We start from the raw sequence: 26406 nt of genomic DNA, 5'->3' as shown, positions 1-26406 counted from the left end.
CTAAATAAAAAAAAACTACCACTTATGTATACATGTGTATCTTCATTACAAATTTTATGCATTTTGAATGCTAAATGTACCACTAGGTTTGCTAAAGATAACGGCATTAAACGCTGCGTTTTGAGCCTTTTTCGATCTCTTCTGTTGCTTTTATATCTTAACCTTATCTCAACTTTGTATGTTTTCTGTAGAATTCCGTTTTTGTGGAACAAAAATCAAAATGTGAAAACGATTTCAGACTGTGACACAATAAAACAATTCTATGTGTTTCGTCGTTACTGCTAACCAAACTGATTGAGAATTAACACTTACCTCCCTTTGATTGAATATTAGATAAGCATGAGAGGTGGAGCTAAAATTATAAGGATGGGTCTATAATTAGACTAGATAAATAATAATGACATGTGCAAAATTAAGAAAACATTTTCCTAACCCTTTATGTTGTATGACACAAGTAAACTATTTATAAACGTTTAAAAACGATCTAAACGATACGAGCACGACCATCTAAGTAAAGAATACATTACTTTATAATGGTTGACCGTTTAACGTGTTTGGAAACAATGTCCCAGTTAGCAAAAAACATGCTAGCTAACAAGTCACATAACGAATTTAGTATCATAGACTTTCCTTAAGTAAGAAACCACGTGGTGAATTATAATATTCAACGTGTTACAGTCCTTGTTTACAACAAAGAGAAAGAATTTTTTCTCTTTTAAATCATGAGCGCATGTTTGTCTATCAATCTCCGTTTGACACACTTTTACGTAAATATACAACAAATGTTAAAAGAAGAACAGTTATAGACAAACATGCGCTTACTTTGTATAAAGTCAGTAAAAAGTGGGCGTTCTCATTTTCGTACGGAGATTTAAAAAATTGTGATGACCCCCGCTTTAAACATAGTTTTTAACTGTTTTTGATATAGGATTCTTCTCACAAATCTTGTATTTAAAAATTATGAAATTTTCACAGAATATCAAGAGGACAATATCACTAGGTGATGGTGAGATTAAATTTGACCGTTTAATATTAGAGGCAAGGTCAGGTCAAGGTCATTACCTTTTCTTGGACATTAAGAATAAAAAAAAATGCTGTTTCCAATCATGCAATCCCTACTTGTAATTCAAAAGATTGAATGTTTTTCTTTTTGCATAAAAAGATACTACTATATAGGGCCTTTAAGATGATATTACCAAATTGACATTGCTAATTTAAATGAAATGGATATTTGCTAATCCGAATTTCCTCTACTTTTCTTAAATTTTTAGGATTTATTACACGTAGTTATGTTTATATGCTTCCTATATTTAATTTTTGTTTAATTTTCACATATAGTAAAGTTGTCACATAAAGGTACAAAATGATACAAAAACTAAAAGTTTTGATCGTTTACTAAGAGAGAAATAACACTTTTTACGGATTTTTGGCTCAAATCTGTACTTAGATTTGAAGCATTTAAAAGACAACATAGTTCTAGTATGTGTGAAAATTCTTGTTTATTTGATATATTTTGAAACTTTAGTAATTTATTATTAATTTAACTTACATTTGAAAATTTCGTCTAGCCTATGCTTGCGTAAACTAAATTCAATGTTCTATAAAAATTTTGAGAGGTAGAAAAGAAGATATTTTCATACCCACCATTCCACCAAAAATATAGTCCCTGCTTGTTTTCAAAGTTTAAAGTTGTATAATTGTGATGAGGAAAGAAAAATTGTGGTCTTTTAAATCTCTAACATCTACATATATATGACATATCAACAAATATACTTTGAATATTCAATCTAGTCGGAAACCAGAAAAGAATCCTACCTTAAATACCTACTTTTATTTAATGTAATTGTGTAAAATTGTAGATTAAGTGTTGACCATTCCTGCAATTAAAAGAAAAAACATTTTATCGCAATTTTCACATGTCTCTCATGATATTATTTATCGATTTGTTTCATAAACATAAAACAGCATGTACCGGTATATATGTACGAAAATTGTTTTCGAACTGTCAGGAATATCTGAAATAAAATTCAATACTTTTGAGATTTTAGTATTCTATCTAACTTATAATTGTATTGTACAGAATGATATACCTACATGTATGCATTTTATCTAATAAACGGAATATTCCCATGACAGAATTTCACGGGCGCATGTATGTAAATGCGGTTTTATATGGAAGAGCGCCCAAAATACAGCATAGAAAAGGACTGTTAGATAACATATTTTCGTGGGGTCAAATGTACCTGGTTTAATTGAGAAAAATTACGGATTCATGGGGATTTGATTTCATGAATGAAGCAAGAATTGTTGACAGATACATGTATCTGACATTTTACATTTTGTGTTGAAAAAATCCAGAAACACTCATATACTCCGGGATTAAAATAGCTTTTATCCATACGGCAGTATTAGAGATCGAAGTTTTTCAATAACATACTTTAAAAAATCAATTTTACACTTATAATAAAAAGTGTTGTCAAATTTAATTCCCCTTGTTGGAAATGGGTCACAGTGAGTGGTGAGCCGTCTCGGGACCATCTGTAATTGTTCCCCTTGCAATTAGCAGTTACTTTAGTTATCATTATAAAAGTCTTTCGTTTTCATGGGGGACTTTAAGTGACTCCACTGTTTCCTCTTTTTAGGTCACTTGAGTCACTCAGGTGACCTATTGCTATCCGTTATCGTTCGTCGTCGTCCGTCGTGTGTAGTGTGTTAACATTTTAACATTTTCAGCTTCTTCTGTGAAACCACTGAACCAATTCAACCATTTTTTTATACAGCATCTATGGGTAAAGGGGAACAAAAATTGTGAATTTCATGGTCCCTGCCCCCCTTGGGCCGATGGGGCGGGGTCAAAACCACTAAAATTCATGAAATCTTTAAAAATAATCTTCTTTACTCCTGGACATCAAGCAGGCAAACTGTTAGCATGAATGTAATGATCATTGAGTCCTCTACCAAAATTGTGAAATTCATGGCCCCATGGTCAAGGGTTCTTGTGCTAGGATGGGGCTAAAAAGATTATATAGTGAAAATGCATTATTTCTTTGAAAATCTTCTTCTCTGCTCCTGGGTATTAAATAAACTGATTAAGTACATAGTTATGATGAGCTAGAGAGTCTCATCCAAAATTGTGAATTTTATGGCCCCAGTGTCAGGAGTTCTTGTGTTAGGTCGGGGCTCTAGAGATTATATAGTGAAAATGCATTAATTCTTTGAAAATCTCCTCTGGTCCTGGGTATTAAATAAACAAACTAAGTATATAGGTATGATGAGCAAGAGTGCCTCTTCCAAAATTGTGAATTTTATGGCCCCTGGATCAGGGGTTCCTGTGATAGGGCTGAGCTCTATTGATTATATAATGAAATTGCATTAATTCTTTTGAAAATCTTCTTCTCTGCTCCTGGGTATTGTGCTAATGATCCAAGTATATATATCTATGATGAAGAAAGGTGCATCTAGCAAAATGATTTATTATTCCATGCCCCCTGTATCAAGGGTATAGGAAGAGGAGGGGGTACATAGTCTGAAAATAAATTAATGCTGTGAAATCTGCTCTTTCGTATTAATCAACCATTTATGATGAAATAAGATATAATATGATAAAATTTCCAAAATTTTGAAATATCTGGCTCCAGGGTCAGTGGTTCCTTTGGGGTGCGGTGCACAACTGGTTATAAAATGCAAGTGCATTTTCTGATCTACCTCTGGGTATTAAGTAGAGTAAGCATGCTAAGTTTATAATTATGATAAGCAATTGTTCCTCTTTCAAAATTGTGAATTTCACTGTGATTTCACTCTGATTTAATGACGAACCAAATTTAATTGTTGAAAAGTTGTTACTTGATACTCAGGTGACCTGTAAGGCCCGTGGGCCTCTTGTTTCTTCTTATTGTTATCAAATTTTGTGCAGACGTTTGCTTGACAACAGTGGTTTTCGATGAAGCTTCCAGCAAAAATAAAAAAAAATAAGTCACTCTTAAATGAGATCGAAAGAGATATCTGTCTTAGTTAGAGATATGTCTTTTAAGATATTTCAAAAAAGATATCTTTCTAAGCAATAGAGATATCTTTTACAGAAAGAAATGTATATTTTCCAGTGATCCTTCAAATAGAATAAATAATTATTCCCCTTTAACACGAAAGCGAGACAGGAAGTAAAGTCTCTGGAATAATTTCGCTGTTATGAGAAAAAAGACTGAGCATACCATACCTAGAATAATATATGTACTATGTAGACAAAAATTCTATAAATCTCTTGTTTGAAACAACGAAAAACAATGGCAACTTCGTTGATAAACATGCTAAAAGTTAATTTAATATATTCAGGAAAAACGAAAGCATGCAGAAAATCTCAAATGCAATGGACCGAATTTTCTGAGCTTATGAAAAAATCAATTATTACTAATTTGAAATCTAGACAACACTAAATTACTTGTCATTTTGATAAAGCTATAATGTAGAATATGTCGAATTTTCAAGATACGTTAATATACTTTCTTGAATAAAAAACTTTTTACCGGTAAAGGGAGAAGTCATTAAACACTATTTGAATAAAAATAATGAAGCGAGATATCTCTTTACAAAAAAGAAATATCTCTTTTTTCCTTGAGATATCTCTTTTGGACACGTTTGAAAGATATCGCTTTCACTTTGAGATATATCTTACGATAAACTAAAAGAGATATATCTTTTACTTTGAGAAATATCTCTTTAACTTGGGAAGATCAAGGTAAAAGAGTGATCTGTCTAGCGAAAGATATATATGTCTTAAAGGTTTAGAGATATCTCTTTACAGGAAAAAGATATCTCTCAAGGAGAAAAAGATATCTGTTTAAGTTGAAGAAATATCTCTCTTGCATAGAGATATCTAAGGATAAGTGATATAGTGTAAAAGATATCTCATTTTTAAGAGAGATATCTCATAAAATTAAGAGGTATCTCCTTCAGCTGGGAGATATTTCTTTTTAAAAGAGACATCTCTCTACAATGAGAGATATCTCTGTAATTTTAAGATAAATTTTATTTTCCATATAAATATCAAAAGGACTTGCAATAACTTTGCCTCCAGTTTAATGAACATTTAAACGCGCCACGTCTAAAGTACGACTAGAGATAGGAAGTGGAGACTCATTAGATATTATAGAACGTCACTTCTATATTTACAGATCATTTTTTGTGTGTTTTCGTTTGTTTTGGTGGCTGCAAGGAAGTAAAATCAAAAAAGTCTTATTTTTCATCTTTATCTCTTATATTTTTGATTTTTGAATGTTATTTGTTGGATTTATAGATTTTTTTTTAAATCGCAAACTATAGGTATATATACACAAATTAATATTATGAAACCAGATCTTTTAACTATGATAAACATTTATAAAGAAAACCAAACACTTTTCTTTGACATAATGTTCCACTTCACAGAGCTTACCTTATCTAGATCAATGCGTTTTATTCCAGTCCCATTTTTTGTCTCTTTCACTTCTGCACCTTTACAAACACTGCATGGAGATTTAAATGTTTTGTTGAAGCAGTTGGTATATTGCGTAAATACACTTTAATAATCGATTGCTGACACCAGTCACGACTGTAGGGCGGTGTGCAAGAGATTTATTTACAAGATCACAGGAAAGGTAAAATAGCTTACAAGAATTTTTTTTAAAATATAGAGGGTAGCATGCATTGTTAGCCATATCCATTTTTAAGCATCTTACCTACAATCTGATAATAAATATTTTTTTTAAAGATATTTGAATAACAATAATGGACCAAGTACCAGATACAGCCCAGCACTACATCGAGTGTGACACGGAATCCTGTAGAAACTTCTCTGAATTTTACTGCAATACCTGTCATCAGCGAATCTGTGACAATTGCAAACAGCCCCATCTAGAGCAGGACAATGGACATGAGATTGCCCTCTATCACAAGAGAAAACGAAAACTTCCTTCAGAGAAATGCAGGATCCACCCCACAGAAGATTTAGATGTCTTCTGTGATGATTGTTATGATCCTATCTGCTCTATATGCTTTGCCCAAAATCACAGTGACCATGAATTCAGTGACCTTGAAACCATCTACAATGACTTTCTACAGCAATGCCAGAGGGAAATAAATGAGATCTGGAGAACAGTAATTCCTGGGACTAGAGACAGTGTCAATTCGATTGGAGAAAAGAGGAATAATGTCGAAAAAGAAATTGCCAAGTTTAGAGTTTCCATGAAGAAGAGAGCAGATGAACTGAAGGAGACTGTTGACAATATACTGACTGATAATAACAAAAAACTGGATGAGATCGAGAACTCTGTCCTAAATGATTTAGTGGCACAACAGATAGAAACAGAGGACTACATGAAGTACCTGGAAAAATTGATTTCAGACTATGAGAGTAAAATTTCATGCATAAAACACACTGAACTCATGGACTTCTATATAGAATTTTCATTAGCTTCTCTGAAGATGCCTAACAAAAATAAACCTAAACTGCCAATTTACACTCCCTGTATATTACAAAAAGGAGAAATAGCCAAATATTTTGGTGAAATTGAAGTAAATTCATTGGAAAGGTTTAAGCTTTCTTCTGTCACAAAAGTAAATGACGTCACTATCCAGGGAAATAACATTTACCATTTGTCTCCCTTGCCCCCTAATAAATTTTGGACCGGTGATGGCCTAGGGAATCTCATTCAGTATGATATGGAAGGAAACATCTTACAGAAAATATCAACCATTACATGGAATACCATAGGTAACCACACTGTCATGTCAAAAGGAGAACTTCTTTACACAGATAACAGCAAAAACACTGTAAACAGGGTAACTAGTGACACGTTCATCAACAAACTTATCCAGACAAGGAGCTGGGAACCTGGAGCCATCTACTCCTCTCCTATCAATGGACACATATTAGTCGGGTCGGAGAAAAATAGAGACAACAAAATAACTAGATACAACAGAGAAGGACGGAAGTTATAGGACATACAGTGGGATGATGAAGGACAATCTCTTTACCAAAGTGTTAACTACATCACTGAGAATATCAATGGTGACATCTGTACATCTGACTCGGAAGCCTGTAAGGTAATGGTGGTGACCGCATCAGAAGAGTTCCGGTTTTCTTACGCTGGTCATCAGTCTCAGTCTCAGACTGGATTCCGGCCCAGTGGTTTATGTACAGATGTTCTGGGACACATTTTAGTGTGTAATAGCTATCCTTTTCTTCATGAGAATTTCACTAGTGTCCACTTGCTTGACATTAATGGTCGGTTCCTGTCCTTCCTCCTCACATCAAAACAATGTCCTCCACGTCCCAACACAATTTCTGGGTCGGAGCTAGGAGGCGGATCAACTACATTCAGTTTTACTGTCTCTGTGTACCGGTATTTGCAAGACACAAAACAATAATATATATTAATTTTATTTCAGATAATCTAACACTCATGCTTGGTAAATTTGTGTTACCGCTCTTGTGTTTATAAGGAAACATATTTGTTGAAAAATCACTGAAAATGTACTTATTTAGTTACATGATCAAATATGGCTTATAAAAAGATATTTGATCAATTCTTTTCTTTACATTGTTGTGGATCTTTTATTTACATTTGAGATAAATATTTAGATAACTATATCGTACTTGATACTAATAACCTTGATATATATGTAAGTTCACCTAGTTCCAACATTTGAATGTGATCAATGTTGTTTGCAATCACATTCCAGAATTTATTATATATGATAGATTGTTAATTGTTTAACATCGAGGTGGAAACCTCGTTGAAAGCACGCTGAACGAACAGTGAACAGTGAGCAAAAGGAAAAATGGGAAAGTAGAACGTTTCACGGACTGTACTTATATAAACTTCAGCATATGCAATCTGTGGCCAAAATATTTACAGCTAGGTGGTAAACAATTAACAACCAATCATATATTGCAAACTCTGGAATTTGATTGCAAATAACATTGATCACATCCACATTTCGGAACTAAAGTAATTTTAATGCCCCGACGTGAATATGACGGGAGCATACATGTACAGTGTTTGTCATGTCCGTCTTCCGTTCTTCTCGCGTTTGGCTTACTTCAAAGCTCAGGTTCAAAGAAACTATCCAAGACTTTCGAACGCCGTAACTGCTTTAATATGTTATTGACATTATATGATGATACCTGAGCACTATATGCTGATGTTTTGCAAAAAAGCGTGTGTACTGCTCAACAATCTTTATAATAACAAAATACCAGCATAAGATGACAAAATACAAGTATATAATGACAAAGAACCCGTATATAATCCGGTCAAATTTCATATGTCCTATGGACATATTTCTAGTTAATTTTTTATCTAAAACAACTAGTTAACTTACGTCAAGTCAACGTCAAATAACCCTCAGTCTCATTCTGTTTTTTGTAAGGAGGTGGGTGACCATCGGGGTTCCAAAATCCTGACAGCAAATCTTCTCCTGCCTGGTGCAGATGTGGAAAAACATTCCATAAACCTAAAGGGAGAAAGCTTGATGATCTCTGAAAATATCTTCTTACAGCAGAATTTTTGGTACAGTTCAGTCGAAATGCCAAAATCAAGAAATTATTAAAACATAGAAAATTACTAAACAAATCTTTACATTTGCGTTTTAGAAAATTTAATTTCAATAAATTAAAAAAATCAGATAAAGAATTTTTGAAAGTTCTAAATTCTTTTCACTGAATAGAACAAAATTTAAAAAAGGAGGGGGTCAATATGCTTCTTTTGGCACTACAGTACATTTAATATGACTTTTTTGCACTGAAATTTGTGTTTGATTAAAAATTAAATCTTCAACGTTTTCCCTACAATATTTTTATCAAATTAAAGCATGAAACAAAATGAATTCTAAGTCTACTAAAAAAAGTCACTTTAAAATTGTGACGAAGAAAAAGTTTCAATTTACTTGGCATAATCAATCATTTGACTTTTCAGCACTAATAAAGTGATTTTTGTTGCATTGAAAATTTAATAAGCAAAAGAAAATTATTTTGAAGTCGTAAACTTTTTGTTGAATTTAAGCAAATAGGTCAAAGCTATCTTTAATATAAAGAAAAGAACCTCATATTTGTAGAGTATGAGATGTAAATTTTTAGATATTAAAATTGGCTAAATTCCCCCCCCCCCCCCCCCCCCCCCCGGATTTTCAGAATATACTTATTTGTCACTCTTCGTTAAAAGAATTAATAAGAAATAATTTAAAGATATTTCCGAACCAGGATAACACTTGTCACTGCAAAAACAGCTTGGTGTGCAACCAGCATGGAAAAACAGGAATCTAAAATATGTACTGCTATAGCCCATAAGGTAAAAAACTGATCATTTTCTTCTAAAAAACCTTCTGGCACAAAATATAGTACCTAGCTTAATTCTGTAGATGCTTGAATGGATTTGATCACGAATTTAGACTTATTGTTAGAACGTAAAAATTATGCAGAATTTTATAAATAAAGGACAGAACCAAAATCCGCTCAGGATCTAACTTCCCCATACTTGAGTTCCTAACCTGTCTTCAGTTACAGGCAGTAGTGTTTCATTGACCCAGGAGTAGCAGAGGATGACCTTGTTAATATCTTGATCCATGAAGTTGACGATAGAAATATTAAAGTCATCCGTTCATCAAAGAGTTCGGTGTTAGATTACCAGTAACGTTCTTTTCAAGTAAAATATCCAAGTATGAAACAGTTGTGTCAGATTCTGTGGTATTTTTATCTCAGGCTCATCAGGATATATCGTATCGACATAGGTATAAAAATCACCATTGTTAATTGATAATACGTCGTCGATATACCTAAAAGTCGAGAAAAAGGCCACAGCAAGTGTTTTCCCATTTTCAAGTACAAGATTTTGGATAAAGTCTGCTTCATATGAATACAAAAATAAGACTGCCAACAACGGGGCGCAATAGGTACACATGGGAATTCCAATAGATTGTTGAAGGACCTGGTTTCCGAAACAACATAGATATTGTCAATCGGAAACTCAAGCATCATTTTGATGTCGACTTCAGAATACTTGTGTGTACAGTCTACTTGTACAATAAGAATGTTTTTGTAAATGACCAATGACAAGTTCCATTTTTAAAGAAAAAGCAGATGCCAGTGACATCACACTGTAATTTTTCTAGCGGAATGGTTATGTATTAAGTTGAAAATCGCAAGTTTTTAAGCTGATAATTTTGGTTAATCTTGTGATTTCAAATAATCAAAAATATCCTTTGTTATTCTTAAAAATCCACATCTGATTTAGAATACTTCTTGAATACAGGTATATTGTTGCATAGTACTCTTGTGGTTTCTCCTTCATGAAGCATAAAGAAAGAGACGTAATTGAACAATTCGGGACAAAACATGACATTGTTTATGTACTAGAATTCATGTATATTGTTACAAACTTAAACATAGTCTAGACCTGTATTATTTTTTTTTTTAGTTCTGTTGACTGCTTGTATAATTTCTAAAGCATATATCTGTCATTTTAAAGAGTAAATGGACAACAGACATGAAGTATTTTTTAAATGATTTGAACATTTTTACACTACATCACAATGTCTAATCTACTGCAATTTTTAGTAGATACAGTGAGTTAATCTCTTCATCAACTATACATGTACATGTATTACATTCGAAATATTGTTATTTTGACAAAACTCAATGCATTTGTACAGTACCTAATGATCTTTACAAGCAGTGCCTACAGGTATACGATTAAGTTTAATATTCACATAACATTATATGATAACATGTATAAAAGTATCTTTTGTTTATCCATCACAATTGTCAGGATCTGCTATAAAATCAAGTCTTGCAGTTTAACTATACGGGAATTGAAATCATAAACCTAATTAACAGTTATATTCAGTTTCCTGTAATAAATCCTTGGAAATATGTTTTGTATTTTCATGGGGTACATACACAGTCCTTCCAAAAATGGCATTTGGAAAATAAACTAGATGAGTCAAGTCAAGTAGTCACTAGTAGGCTTTTGGATAATATGAGTGTCAAGTGTCGCATCATTTTCAAGTTTGGAGTGTGAAACTTGAAATGATGTTTTTAGTTAAAATAAAAATCGTGAAACTAGTCCATCATCGGCCTCCTCCTCATCAAAGTATAAATTTGAGCAATGTATGATTATCACATTTTTTGGTTTGAAAGTTACTTTATTTTGTAAAATTGGCAATAGTAAAAAAAAGTGTTGAAATTGAATATCGCAATTTCAATTTGAGGACCTCAAAATACTAATGTTTCTGTAAACGTGTAAAGCTTGTTAAAACTTATGGGAATAATGCCATCAGTAGCTTATATATTTCTTTCCATTTTAGGAAAAACCCTTTATGTTTTTTCACACAAATTTCGAAATAAAATATTTAACATAAAGTTCTTTTAGGTTTTCCATTAGGGAAATATTTTGAAACAAACGCGAGGGGTTTTCTTCTTGTTTCCATTTTGGAAACACCAAAGTTTTGGCTATTTCTTTTACGTTTTAAGTTTGACATTTGACTCACATCAATTTGTCTCATTCACATTTTATGGAACGCCGTCACTGCCTTATAGCAGAACACTACTATTGCATTGTGTCAATCTTCCATTACATTATGTCAACTCTTTCTGACATTAACCCAAACTACTATTGCATTGTGTCAACCTTCCATTACATTATGTCAACTCTTTATGACATATAAACCCACACTACTATTGCATTGTGTCAACCTTCCATTACATTATGTCAACTCTTTATGAAATTAACCCACACTACTATTGCATCGTGTTAACTTACCTTTACATTATGTCAACTCTTTATGACATTTACATATACTACAATTATATTTCGTCAACTTGCATTTCGTTATGTTTACTTTTCATGAGATCTTAGTTTTTATTAACTGATGTGAAAAGCTCATGCCATACTGTGCGCACTCTTCTACATTATGTCGATTCACTATTACGTTATGCGAACACGGGTATCCTCGGCCTTTATATGAGCATAACGTATTTTCCGCGTTCCGCAAGCACTAAAAATGGCGGGAGAGAAAACTGTCGTAGAAGAGATTCTCAGCAATTTGGGAATGACATCTTTAAATGAAAACTTTAAGCCACAAATGATTGACAATCTTGAAACGTGCAAAGCCTTAACACTGCGACTGTGAATTAAAGTCACGTCGAAATTCAATGGTGTTTATTTTAATCTCATAATTAAATAAATCAAATATTATGAGTTGTGCAGCAATCATTTTTTTCTTTTTATTTTGAATTTTTTTAAAAATAAAATTCTTAAACTTTGAAGGACATTGCATTAGTTTCACAATAAGCTTAGCTGAATTAAGTTGAAAAGTTTTTTCTATAAAACTATAAAGCCTGAGAGCTTCTCCGCTTTCCGCTCTTGGGCTCCAACCATATACCGTACCCCTTCCTTGTTCAAGATTCCCTTATCTGCCACTGATATGTGTCCATGCATGCTTACTAAGGCATATTCAATTGATTTAGATGAGCGACTGGTAAATTTTTGTAATAGAATTCTGGCCCTGGAATAATTAAAAAAAAAATTACCAACTCCAATGACGTAGCATCTTATTTTGAAAGAGGAGGTCAGCCAGAAAAAAAATAATTTACCCGAAAAAACTAGACAAGCCAAGAAAAAAAATATCCAAGCCCGAAAATCCCATTTCGGGGAAAAGATTCCAAATTCGATCCGTCCTATTTTTTTCCAGATATATTACATTACCCTTAGTGGATTATACTTCAACAAAAAGTAGGGGTGGGGGGCTGTACAGTTTCAATGAACATTACATTTTCTATAGTAAAGTTATGTCTGGGAAAAGAGGGGGGTTGATATTATGTGCCTGTAATTCGTCCTAATCAATCAGGACCCCCCCCTTCTTACCAGTCATTAAAACACGGTCGTCAACATTCATTATATACTAGATGTACAGTTTGAGATAATGTAAATGTTTTTTAACATCAGGTAATGAACTTTTGGAATCAACATGATAAAGAGTTAACACAATATAAAGATATTTTTAAATCACATAAGAAAGAGTTGACATAACGTTATTATATATCCACATCACGGAATGGAGTTTTGACATAATGTAATAAAGTATTGATATAATATAACGATATGTTCACATTATGTTATACACTTTTTACACCACGTAATAAAGTACTGACTTAAAGGTAAGATGTGTTCACCTCACATCATGATGCCCTCGCCGAAAAATAAAGATAAATCCATATCACGTTATAATGCTTTGATATAATAGAAATATACACTCTCAAAAAGGAATGGGCTTTTGACTTCATGTAATGATAAGTTTAATTATAAAACACAATTTACTCGACGTAATGCAATTTTGACCTCACATATTAAAGAAATGAAATGATGTAAAGAAAGATTCATTTCATGCAATAAAGTTTTAACACAATGTAAACACATTATCACTTCACATAATGAATTTTTTACTTCAAGTTATGAAGTGCTGACATAATGAAAGGATGTATTTACTTCATGTAATGCAGCATTGACATGATGTTAGGATATATTTACATCATCTCATAAAAAATGGATATAACGTAAAGATATGTTCACATCACGTAATGATAAATTGACACAATAAATGCATAGTTGTATGCTATAAGGCAGTGATGGCGTTCCATACATTTCAAGTAAATAAATTGATGAATCTAAAGAAAACTTAAACAGTATGTACTGTATAAATCTCATTTCATATGACGCAGCTTTCAGACTTGAACACAGGAGGGAAAAAAATGTCAGGTCGGTTTATAATTGGTTGCTCTGGTTTCAAACTTCTTATGACACTTGAAGTATGCTAAAAATTTCCTTCGACATGAAGTTTTATTTTTTCTTTTCTTTTTTTGTTTTTTTTGTTTTTTATTTATTTTTTTTTCTGTACTTTCTTGATATGACAGTGATCAATGATGCCTTCTTTTTTCAGACAAAGTAAAAGTTTATGTTTTAGAAATTCCGATCATAAGCACTTTTTTTATATTGGATAAAAAATAGATAATAAAAAAAGTATTTCTAAAAAAAAACCAAAAAACAAAGCTAGGTGAATGATGATGTATTTATAAGAAAAGAAAAGCATGGGAATGACTATGATTTTTTAATGCTTGGGCGTTCGTAACTGTTAGCAGAGCTACTTGTTACAGTAATGTTTGTTGTTTGAAAGAAAAAATATATGTAAATTTATAAAAATAATTATTACTTCCATTATCTTTCAAGGGCCCAATGAAATAGTCAAATAAAGCAAGACGTTATTACAATACATTTACCAGTATTTTTTACACTGCTACTCTAACGCACAAAAATGATACTATTGTGTTACATTTATATTTTCTTCCATGCAAATGTGGTTTTGTATTAGTTTGATTTTTAGTTGTTAAATTTGTGATTATTGAAAGTGGTGTTTTTTTTACTCAGTAGAAAGCGTTAAAGGATGTTTTCATGTAAAGTAAATATAAATAAATTTAAACAACTGCATATTATTATCTACTAAACCTTTGAAAATCTGGATAGAAGAAGGTACATTTAGCACCAAGATCTTCATTCCTCAAATCCTACATGATAAAATAATGTACTTGATTTGATACATGAAATTACAAATTAATTAGGAAAATCCATAAAACGCCATGTCAATGATGTATTACGTCAAACCTGTAAGTGGAACAAATGATGTATCAAATCTAGTTCATAGGTCGTTTTAGTTTTTACTGATTGAAAAAGATATATAAGACTGCGGATTTCTCATATTGTATGACATTTTGGAATCTTCTACAGAAATTTAAGGTAAGCTTTTCACAGTACTTACTAAAATATATACTAATGAATAACATCACCATATTTTTAGGAAAGAGCATAACGGTATATTAACTAATTTTGCTTATTTTCTGTTGTGTTGACTACTACTTTAGTTGTTAGAAACCTTGCTAAATAAAATTAATTCAAAATACTGATAAATACTAATCTATGCACATTTTTCAAATAGTAAAATTACCTAAATCCATAATGATTAACTTTGAAATAATTTAAACGATTTTTAATAATATTAACGTAAGTAACGTGCAAGGAGCCGAGCTAGCCCTGGGATCATGAAACTTCCACTGGCGATGTCTTAAAGTTAGGACAAGATGGCAAATTTTGCTGAAATAATAGTATTGTAGAAGTAAAACAGTCCAAATAACAATCCAAATAAAATTATTATATAAATAAAACTTACGTTTTTGCTTAAAAATTTGCAATTTTGCATAACATTTAAATTTGAAAATTTGATGACAATTTTGTTTCTTCATCAAAATTATTTCAAAGGGTTACTTGAGTAAAGTTTGTGGTTTGGGGGCCTGGTATTGTAGACACTGTTTTCGAGATCCCTCCTCATAAAATGGCTTAAATATTACGGTCTGGTGAATGCAGTGGTCAAACATTTTTATATGGGGTGTTTATTATCGAGATTTTTAATGTTGATAACTTGATATCGTCTTCAAACGTCCAATATACATCCAAATATATATACAAAATATCAATCTTGCACCTTAGGATTTGAATAGTCTATATAAGGTCTCTATTTCAACTGGGGAAATTTCAGTTCTTGAAATTCTTAGTCTTTCTGGATTATTTGTATCATTTCTTGCATATTGCCTGTCACACCCGACCCTGTTTTTCAAATGTTTGCTATCTTCTGATATGCATTTTAGAAAGCTTCTATTTTTAAAAACTCTTTGATTCTCCTTAGAATGATTCTGCAACGATTGATTTTCAATTAATTAAACGTAAACACATATTAGATCAAAATTGTTTTTATTAGCAAAATGACGATCAAATTTTTCACATACACAACATATGTACAATATAGAAAAATAATACTAATTACGTATATAGATCAAATTGTGTCACTGTAAATCAAAGGTGAGGAATCAATTTCTGCACGGAATCTAAAACAAAGGATTGACATCTTAAACCGATTAAATACAGTATAAATACTGTATACAGGGTTATTTTCACCCCGTGTAATTTTTGCCTTTTCATATTTGGAAACAAGTTTACCCCGTTTTAGATTCTCCCAGAAAGATTTTTGTTTAAGATAGTATACTGTTAAATTTGAATTCGTCCCGTTTTAATTTCGCCCACTTCCAACGAGGGCGAGAGGGGCAAAGATTAAACGGGCGAAAACTTCCCTGTTTACAGTATAGCAAGTGAGTAGATAAAAAAGAAAAACATATCATAATAATGTTGATGTGGTTAACGTAATGTATTTATCACTTTATGGACACTTTAATTCTATAATCATTTTAAAATAACTTATCAATAAAATAGGTTTTGTCTGTCCTTTCATCCATATGAATTTCCTTAAAGATGTGGTACTTGGTTGTCGCCTTACTTTTGGGATCCACTGTTAGCGTCCTTGGACAACGACAACAAACATCATGTTATTTGGTAAGTGTATAGATTTTGAATGATTTCTTGTTATAATCCTGTCGTCAACATGTGCAGAAACTAATGTCTGATGAAATGTCTTATTCACAAACGGATTTTGTCTGCCAGAAATTTTAAATTGTATATTTTTTATGATAATGATCGATGTACGTTCTATCATATCAAGTTTCTGTAGATTTTGTGTTCTCCTGATGAGCGCTGTGTGGATGGTTTATGTCAGCCAATAACTGGTAAGTAAAATAATTAATCGTTAGATTAACTCCTTTCTTCACTACTACTGGCCAACTCATTTTTTTTTATTGTTGATGGTAAGATAGAAAATGATCGCATACATATTGAGTACTTGATGGTTCATCACAGATATCGAAGAAATTCTAAACTAAACTTCAAACTATTCTCGAAAAGCTTTCAGTGAAAGGAACTAGAAAGCGTTATCTTATATAAAGAATTGTAATCGTTTTTTTTTTTTCAAGAATTTAATTATCTATTATCTTGGGCAGACGCAATAAATCAAAAACATTTTTTAATGGGTTTTTTATTTATTTGGCCCTTTTGGACACGGCTGAATAATATAACAACATATTATTTCGGGCCTCCAAAGCAAAGGGTAGGCCCAGCAACAACAACATTTCAGTTCAACAACAACAATATTTCAGTTCAACAACAACATTTCAGTACAACATCAACATATCTGGTGACCTTGACCCTGGAAGATGCAGAGGCCAAGGTCAACAAACATTTCAGTACAACATTAACATACTGGGTGACCTTGACCCCTGGAGATGCAGAAGCCAAGGTCAAATAATAAAAACTTGCAATGCAAGAATAATATTCACACATCCATGACTGTGGGAGGTGCAGAAGTCCAGGAAGAAAAATAAAATAGTTTTGTTTACACTGAATGCAAGATTTAGAATAATATTCACACATCCATGACTCTGGGAGGTGTAGAAGTCAAGGAAGAAAATAAAAATGAAATAGTTTTGTTTATACTGTCACAATATTTACATGGTATTCAACGTTGACCCTGTGTGGTGCAGCGGTCCAATAATGAACCCATATTACATCATAGTTCAAGTGATTATGCCGTTCAGTTCGCAGTCCATCTTCAGAGGTGACAGCCGTGCCTCATATGTAGGTACAGGTGACCATTTGCTATGTAAAATTCAGTTCGCAGTCCATCTTCAGAAGTGAGTGTGGTTCCGAATATGTAGGTACATATGACCACTTGCTTTGTAAAACTCAGTTCGCAGTCCATCTTCAGGAGTTACAGCCATGCCGAATACGTAGGTATAAATGGCCACTCGCTATGTAACACTCAGAAATGTCAGTGCGCATTCCATCTTCAGAAGTGACAGCCATGCTGAATATGTAGGTATAAATGACCATTTGCTTTCTAAAATTTTCCACTGAAAAGAAAAAACAGAAACCAGCAGTATCTATTCAACAATGTACAATTGGGGGATTAGGGTAGAGAGGGATTTCTAAAATCTAAACTTAGCCATTGTTTTCTCAAATTTGATTAACACCACCCTTGCAACTAGCGTGTAACCGGCAAAGAGAGAGTTTTCAGCACGAGCACCTTTCTTTATATAATTGAAAGTTAGATAACTCGTGCTGAAACAAGGAGAGATAACTGCGCCAAAAAATATTGCGCTGCCAAGATAAAAGCATCTTATTCGCATATGGGCGAGATAGATGCTATATTATTGCTAAAGAAAATGGTTCATTTTAATAAATTGTTACCGTTCTTTTTTCGACACTGAGAGCATATAATGTTAGCATTTTCAATGTGTAATATTTGAACATACTCTTCAGTAATATTAAATAAAACGTTTGCTTTAAAATATTGATCTCTTTTAGTCTTGTAATTCTCAAATTTTTTCTGTATTTTGTATTAATATCATGTGATTATTTGTTCTATGATTGCATAAAGGTATTCTCGATCCAGGCTTGTGAATGAACTGTCTTACGATTAAGATATATGACCATGTCCTTTAAAACGCTTTATAATTAGAAGAAACATGCGGTGTTATGAACAGTGAAAACAAAGTAACGGATTCATTATGCATTAAACCAAGAAGGATTGCTTTTAAGCAGAAACAAAAGAAAAACAACAGCCAAATCTTCGCCAAACAAGTAATGTGCAATTTCATAGCGATGCTTGCAGTGAGCTCTATCAGTGACATGTTCGTATGGAGGAAATTCGAGTTAAAATCTACAACCTTATTGAAATTTAAAAAAAAAGTTATTTACTTGCACTATTTACAATGTTGGTGTTAAGTTATACATTTGCTTTCTTGATTTAAATATATACTGTAGAAATTTAAAGCTTTGTTCTTAATTTTAGATGTAATGTTCAAACGTTCCTTAGTGTTTTGAGACTTGGCTATTTAGGAAAGATAACTCTTGAAAGTGGACTTTTTATACCAAATATCTTTTTTAAATTGGAATGTTCGTTTCGTTTAAACATTCTTCATTCAATTTGTCACATGTAATTCATTGAAATACATTCCTTGTCTCTTCAGAACTCATTTTCTTAATGTTTTATGCACAGATTAAAAAGATAATGACATTAATTGTTTTTCTAGGAGAAAATTATTTTTTGTAATAAAATTGATATTAGGTATTATGAGGTATTTCCACTGTGTATACTTTTCTTAAGAAGATGCCCATCATTTGACACTGAAAGTTCTGAAAATCTGGTAATAATAAACTTGAAATAAAACATTTCACTAAAATTAGACAAAAGCCAAAAAATTCTCCAAAAAATATTTATGATATCAATACTTCGTTCTTGATATTTGACATCTACATTATAAGCGGTGAAGTAATGAAATATAAAATAAACCGTGGATGTATTGAGCCACCTTAAGTCTTTTTCATTTGTCGCGCGTTTTTACGTACGTTTTTACTGCAAAGATCGTTGGTTTTACATTCATATATGTTTGTTACGTACGTGGTCGTTGGTTTTGCTTTAATGTATATTTGTTCTGCGAAAAGGTCTGTTGATTTTGCATTGTATATCATTTGTTAAGTTTTTATGGTTATTGAAATTAAAATAATTGTTTGTTTTCTCATTATGGTAATTTTTGCCCTTTCCGCTGCCCATAATACAGTATATTAGCAGGTACTAAAACAAGGTCATTCATATCGATTTTATGTGTCTAATTTTCTTTGTGTTTCATTGGTGATAATTAAGATTTTGGTAGATAAAATTAGTTATCTGTGTCAGACTTACAAACTCTTAACTTTGATGGTGCTCATTTTTCCTTAGTTGGAATCAGAGAGATTATTTTTTTTATATCAACACGTACACTATTTAACAACTGTTCGATAATAATACTAATTACTTTAAGCCATACTATAACACAATTCCTCTTTTTAAAGTGTTCATATTATTTATCTATTATTATAAACATTTTGCAACTGTAATTCTCTTCTACTTATTAAGATAATTATGTACCTCCATATTAAGAAGAAGTCTGTAAAAAAAATTCTGTGCTAAAAATAGACCACGTGCTGCTATCCATCAACTAATTTCATGGTTCTTTACACTCATTTTGAACACAACAATATCTTGTTTTGAACTTGAAATTACCATTTCAAAGTGCAAAATGTAGATATTTACTCAACAAACGATTGTAGAGAGAACATTAATGCACACTTTGCATATTTTTTGGATTTTTAAGGCTCTGCTGAATTCTGTAGCTGCGCAAATCTAAGTAGCATATCAAAAGCATTTTTCTGCAAAAGTATAGATATATATATGCACAAAATGCATTCAATTATGCATATTTATTGTATCTTTATCATAACGACTTAAAATTTGATCAACATGCATTTTAGCCATTCAAGAAATGTTTACATTTTCTTGTTTGGTCGGACATCCCCCTCAAAGTATCTATACAGATAGAATTTTAGTTAATCAGTAGATACACATGTAAGTAACTAGTTGAAATAAACAAGTATCTGGTCTGAAGAAGGTTATGTTTACCTGTAAGTAATAAATACGGTATTAAATTAACCTTTCAATTATTAATTGTTCTTTCTGGTGGAGGAGGATATGGGATGATGTAATTTCCTACAGACTCGAGAACATCCAGCTTCCATTGTACTTTTATGACCCCCCATCTCCAAAACTTAATATGATTTTATATCTTCTACAACAGTAGCTATATTATTTCATTTGTAAAATTAAGATTGAGCATCTCTTAATTAATAGCATAGACTCAACTCAACACTAACTCAAGTCATAGCGTAAAACCTGAGTTTCTACATTCTTGTTTGAAGCTTACAAATCTAACATAGAGTAGAACTGAGAACATCCCTTCACAAAACATTATTGGATAAAGTTTTATTGTGAAATATAATATTTACTTAGAATTATATTTTTAAATAAATCTTGTCTTTATTACTAATAAGTATCTTCTATTCATAAGCAGTAACAGTTTTTTTTTCATTTCAGGTCCTCGGGAATGTTCCTTCATACCGGTAACTATTAATTAATTTCAACATACATTTGTACTTTCATATTTTTAAAAGAGTAAAGATCTTTGAATCGCAAATAAATATTTAAATGGTGTTTTATTTCTCAAAACGATTTTCCTATTACTTGTATTCCTTTTTGAATGAGATTGTTTTCTTTGTACAATAGTATAGGCCGTGTCCTAAACCAGGAGATTATTGTCAATATGGAAAATGTATTCCAGGTATGAGATATATTGTAACTTTAAAACTTTGAAACTTTCACTAGTATAAAACTGAGTCAACTATATCACAAATTCAGTTAAAACCGATCCTTTAGCTATTTATTAAAACACGTTATATTCATAGATTGTTTTCCCTAGTAGAATTATATTTTTAAACAAATCTTGCCTTTATCACTAATAAGTATCTTCTATTCATAAGCAGTAACAGTTTTCTTTCATTTCAGGTCATCGGGAATGTTCCTTCTTACCGGTAACTATTAATTAATCTTAACATACATTTGTACTTTCATATTCAAAAAAAAAATCTTTGAATCACAAATAAAAATTTAAATGGTGTTTTATTTCTCAAAACGATTTTCATATTACTTGTATTCCTTTTGAATGAGATTTGTTTTTTTTTGTAAAATAGTATAAGCCGTGTCCTAACCTAGGAGATTTTTGCCGTTTTGGAAAATGTTATCCAGGTATGAGATACATTGTAACTTTAAAACTTTGAAACTTTGACTAGTATAAACCTGAGCCAAACTATATCACAAATTCAGTTGAAACCGATCCTTTAACTATTTATTGAAACACGTAGTATTTTCATAATTTGTTATATCTAGTAGATAGTTGCTCCCAATTATGCGACTAGTAATGTTTCACAGAACGTTTTAGCACCTCTCCGATGAAGCATCCTCCACATGCCTCTTTAACCGTTAGCATGTTTTCATTAAATTCCTTTTAACTAGAAAATCACTTGAATTACTTCAAGTTCACTATATAGTAAATGAAATGTGTCAAAAGCTTACGTGTAACACTTAAAAATTCAAATTTTAAAAAAGATTTAGAGTTTTAGATTGTTAATGTATTAGTTCAAATATCTAAATTTCAAAAAACTCAAACTGATTTGGTATATTGAAATTTAACATTTTACTTGGAAAACCTAAAATTTCAAATTTATAAACAGTATTTGAAATTTTAATATTTTAGATTTTTACCTTAAATGTTCAAAATTCAAATTTCCAAAAACTATTTTTGTAATTTAAACGTTTGAGTTTTTAGTCTACCGTTTGGTAAGAAAGTTTACACTTAACAATCTATATTTCGGTAATATTTTTTCGTCTTTTGATTATATGAAATTAGATTCAAACTTCTAAAATCCAACTTAGAAACGTTTAAGATTTTAAGAAATTTGGAATTTTGATTCAAATGTTCTTATTTCAAATAACCTAAACACTTTGATTTTTAGAATTTTACTTTAATTCCAAACCCGATTTGAATTTTGAAGATCAGTTCAATATTCTAACTACATTGTATCTTAAAGCTCTTTTGCTGAACGAAAAGTGCTTTTGTGATAGTTTCAATATTCAAACCAGGTTTGGAATTTGATATTTTGGATATTTGAAGTAAATATCTAAAAAAATGTTTTGGTAATTTGAAATTTGAATGTTTGAATCAAAATTCTAAATTTCAAAAAATCTAAATTGTTTTGAAAGTTGAAATATAGAAGTTTGAAGTAAAGTTTGAAATATCAAAAGTCGTAAAACTGTACAGACTTAAGATTGTTAAGCGTAAACTTTCTAAACAAACGGTAGATTAAAAACTCAAAAGTTTAAATACAAAATTTGTTTTTGGAAATTAAAATTTTGAATGTTTAAGTTAAAAATCTAAAAAATTAAAATTCTAAAACCAGTTTGGAAATTTTAAAAATTTAGGTTTTGAACTAAAATATTAAATTCCAATATACAAAATCAGTGTGAGTTTTTAAAATTAAGAAATTTGAACCATTATATCAGCATTCTAAAACTCTAAATCGTTTAAAAAATTTGAATTGTTAAGTGTTACACGGACCCTAGAGCAATATCAAATTTAAGAAATATATTCCTTTAAATTATGCCTTATGCTGTAACTTAAGCTAGGTCAAATATATGTAAGGTGTTTCGGGGCATAATTGGATGAAGAATAAGATGAAAAATCATTTCTTAAACTGTTATTTTAAATGGAAAATTAAAAAGAAAAACCACTCGTGAATATGGGAGTTTTTTTCCATATTAGACGACGAAAATTTATCCAGATTGCCTATAGTCTTTCCGAAGACAGTAATTTGTAAGTTCTTGGCCTCTTCTTCAAAATATTTGTCAAATTTAATATAGGTATCGGGACTACTTTTCATGTAATTTCAAATTGAATTCAATGCAAATTTTCTACATAATACTATTAGAGCCGTAGAGTACGGGAAAAAGAAAGTTTAAAGTGATTGTGACGTTATAATGGGTCTGGCACCAGAAAGTTTGTCTAAAGACATTTACTATATCTTGACCTTCAGTAAAGAAAATACGGAAAGATTTTACAATCAGTGCTTATTTAAACTAGCGTTCCCGACAAAATGGTTTGCCTGTGTTATGGAAGTTCATTTTGTACGTCACATGTAAGTAAGACTCAAAAGAATTTCTTAAACAGAGAAGTCTCTACACCTGTTTTCTTGATACAATCTTGAGTCAACCCCCATCCCCCCAAAAAGCTCTTGGGGTTAAAAAACAGAAGATTTTACCTTACTTAAAACATGCTAACAACTTGCTTTTCGTGCAAAAGGGAGTGTCTTTCTGAAAATAGAATTGATAAATTATTTCTATCTGGTACCATTGTTTAAAAGTAATTGTTCACAAAAGCATGTAAATTAAAAATGTTTTGTGTGCTAGATGTTGAAAGTCGATAAAATGAATATAAAAAATTTAAAAACTCTTTTATTTCGTTTCATGAAGAACAAGGTTCACTTATGGCTTTTTTGGCCCTGAGAATTTCTGAAAAGCTTAAACTGAATACATTTGGTTAATGATGTATATCAAATATCATTTTGACCTTTGGTGACTCCAAGTCTATCAAAAATGAAGTAATGTTCTGCCTAGTCAATGCATTTTGACGTCACAAAATACGTCAATTCCTCGTATTCTGAGAAAGTCCACAAAACAGCCAATTTTGTGAGATATTTTTCAATATTTAATATAGAGCGCAACCTCTGATCTAAAATAATCAGGTAATAAATGATAAAACTGTTACAGTGGATTACAACACATGTTTTATTTTTTATATCATAGGGTGCGCTCATACGATTTTTCGTCTCTGAAAGTACTCAAATATACCTGTTTGCATTTAAATTCAAGAACATTGAAATTCCTTGAAGCCTATGTTCCAAGACCTGGCCCCGGATCATGAAACATCTTAAGCTTAAATTCAAGGGAGAAATTGAATAGGAAATGAAAGTACTAAGTCTCTACTTTAATTTGATATTTAAAATTGAACATAAAGTGTTAGTCAATAAATTTATATATCGACAGGGCCTTATTATGGGAGCTTTTTCTGAAGACTACCGATAATGCTATACAGTGAGTTGATATTTGTTCTTTGTTTTCAAATCAAGTCAATATACGGAGAATTTTCAAGAAATATTCTTATACTTTGGGTTTATATTGTATACATTATTTATTTTTCAATTTATTACACACTGAGTTGATGAAAAATCTATGTCCATGTATAATTAATATTGGTTATATTGAAAAATTATAACATGGGTGATCAGAATATGCTTTAAGTAACAGGATGAACATTGTGGTCCTTGTGTTTTTGGGAAGATATAAATTATATAAAAGCTTCTTTGAAATATTTTTAGAGCCGAATTGCATTTTGCGAGATACCTGCGTTATATCTTTTTGAAATGCATTGAAAAATGGTCTTATTATTAATTTTTAAACCATGTATTTTTCAGATTGGTTGATGAGACGGACTCTTAAACTCATCACCAGAAACAGAACGAAAAAAATGAGGGACGGAACAAAATCTATGTCTTGAAAAAATAAACGAAATCTTACTCGCACTGTAGATTATTTGTATTTATCTCGGAAAAAAAAACTGTTGCAAATGCAAAGCAAAACAAGACACTGACCCTTCTAAACAAAAAATCACAAATAACATACATGAGTATAATTTTCATTCGAGTCGGATGTTCTTAATTTCCGAATTTGTTAAACAAATGAAGCAGATCTAGAACATTTCCTCGATAATTATGTTTCCTATGTAAAAGAACATGTGTATTACGTGCATGAACTTGGGTTGATCGAAAAATATTTACATCTTAATTTTTTTGTCCGAGACGAAACTATAAATGTTTGATTGATTGATTGTATACTGTTTAACGTCCCTCTCCAGAATATTTCCCTGATATGGAGACGTCACCATTGCTGGTGAAGGACTGCAAATTTAGGCCTATGCTCGGCACTTACGGCCTTTGAGCAGGGAGGGATCTTTATCGTGCTACACCTGCTGTGACACGGGGCCTCGGTTTATACGGTCTCATTCGAAGGACCGCCCCATTTAGTCGCCTTTTACGACAAGCAAGGGCGTACTGAGGACCTATTCTAACCCGGATCCCCACGGGATTATGAATGTTCGAAAACAAACCCATGATTTCTGTTTAAAGCTATTATAAATGTTTGAAAACAAACACGTGATTTCTGTTAAAAGCTATTGTTTCATCGATGGGCGTGCTTCAAAAAATCATGCATTAAGTACAAATGAAAGAGAGGAAAGAAGTTATCTGATCGAGCAAGAGAATTTATCGAATCATGTTAATGAAATATTGTGTTACCGCACAGTTATCAAACTTAAAATTCTGTTTGAACACTACATGGAAGGAAAGCCGAAATAACATGACAGGTCGGGTCAGGTGCACTGGAGGAGTAAGCATCCCGTGTTAATCATTCACATCCACTATTTACTCTTGGTCTCGGGCAAACGCTAAAATCTGTAGACAATAAATAATGGGTTTACAATTTGTATGAAAAATGTCAATAAACCTTTGGCTTAACCGTAAATTGTATTTTCTAACAAGGTCATTGTATCAGCCATAGAATTTACAAAATTTGAATCTTTATATCCTTGAATCAGAACATGACCTTGTCTATTGAATGAACTATGAAGCATAACCTTTCAAATTTAGTCGGCACTCAGGGCCATTGAACAGTGAAGGTTCTTTATCGTGCCATCGCCTACCGTGATAAAGGGGCCTCGGTTGTTAAAGGTACTTGGACACAATTTAAAGTTAATATTTTCCGTATATTATCACGGATTATATATTTTTATAGCATTTCACACAAAAATTAATTTAAAAAATCTTATTTCAGTTAAAAGTTATTAAAACTTTAAATTTTATGGCGGGTTTGATTGACACACTCCTTACACTTGCAAAAATCGTA

The 26406-nt window shown here is 31.6% G+C and overlaps 2 protein-coding genes across 5 annotated transcripts in view; both read left to right on the top strand.

The window, feature by feature from the left end:
* Positions 1-25028, top strand: part of LOC134282788 (SCO-spondin-like) — a 48445-nt gene extending 23417 nt beyond the window's left edge. Inside the window, exons 8-13 of one of the 4 annotated variants that reach the window (XM_062765186.1) lie at positions 20932-20957; positions 21121-21175; positions 21400-21425; positions 21585-21639; positions 24493-24540; positions 24921-25028. In XM_062765186.1, coding sequence (XP_062621170.1) covers positions 20932-20957; positions 21121-21175; positions 21400-21425; positions 21585-21639; positions 24493-24518 — 188 coding nt within the window. In that variant the 3' untranslated portion in view covers positions 24519-24540; positions 24921-25028. The remainder of the gene's footprint in view (positions 1-20931; positions 20958-21120; positions 21176-21399; positions 21426-21584; positions 21640-24492; positions 24541-24920) is intronic. The other 3 variants (XM_062765188.1, XM_062765187.1, XM_062765189.1) reach the window with 3 other exon arrangements.
* LOC134282787 (uncharacterized) lies at positions 5601-7301 on the top strand. Its single transcript, XM_062765185.1, has 2 exons — positions 5601-5630; positions 5744-7301. Exon 2 carries the CDS (start codon positions 5761-5763, stop codon positions 6970-6972), a length of 1212 nt encoding a protein of 403 aa, XP_062621169.1. The 5' UTR covers positions 5601-5630; positions 5744-5760; the 3' UTR covers positions 6973-7301.
* Positions 25029-26406: the final 1378 nt, after the last annotated feature.

This window comes from Saccostrea cucullata, unplaced genomic scaffold, assembly GCF_032062105.1.
Source record: "Saccostrea cucullata isolate Sc308-1 unplaced genomic scaffold, CSIRO_AGI_Scuc_v1 ctg2563, whole genome shotgun sequence".
Classification (NCBI taxonomy): Eukaryota; Metazoa; Mollusca; class Bivalvia; order Ostreida; family Ostreidae; genus Saccostrea; species Saccostrea cuccullata.
Note: the sequence above shows the minus strand (reverse complement) of the source record. Positions and strands in the feature narration are given on the sequence as shown.

What these genes read in the sequence shown, in the direction of transcription:
- LOC134282787 (XM_062765185.1), top strand. Translation starts at nt 5,761, where the DNA reads ATGGACCAAGTACCAGATACAGCCCAGCACTACATCGAGTGTGACACG.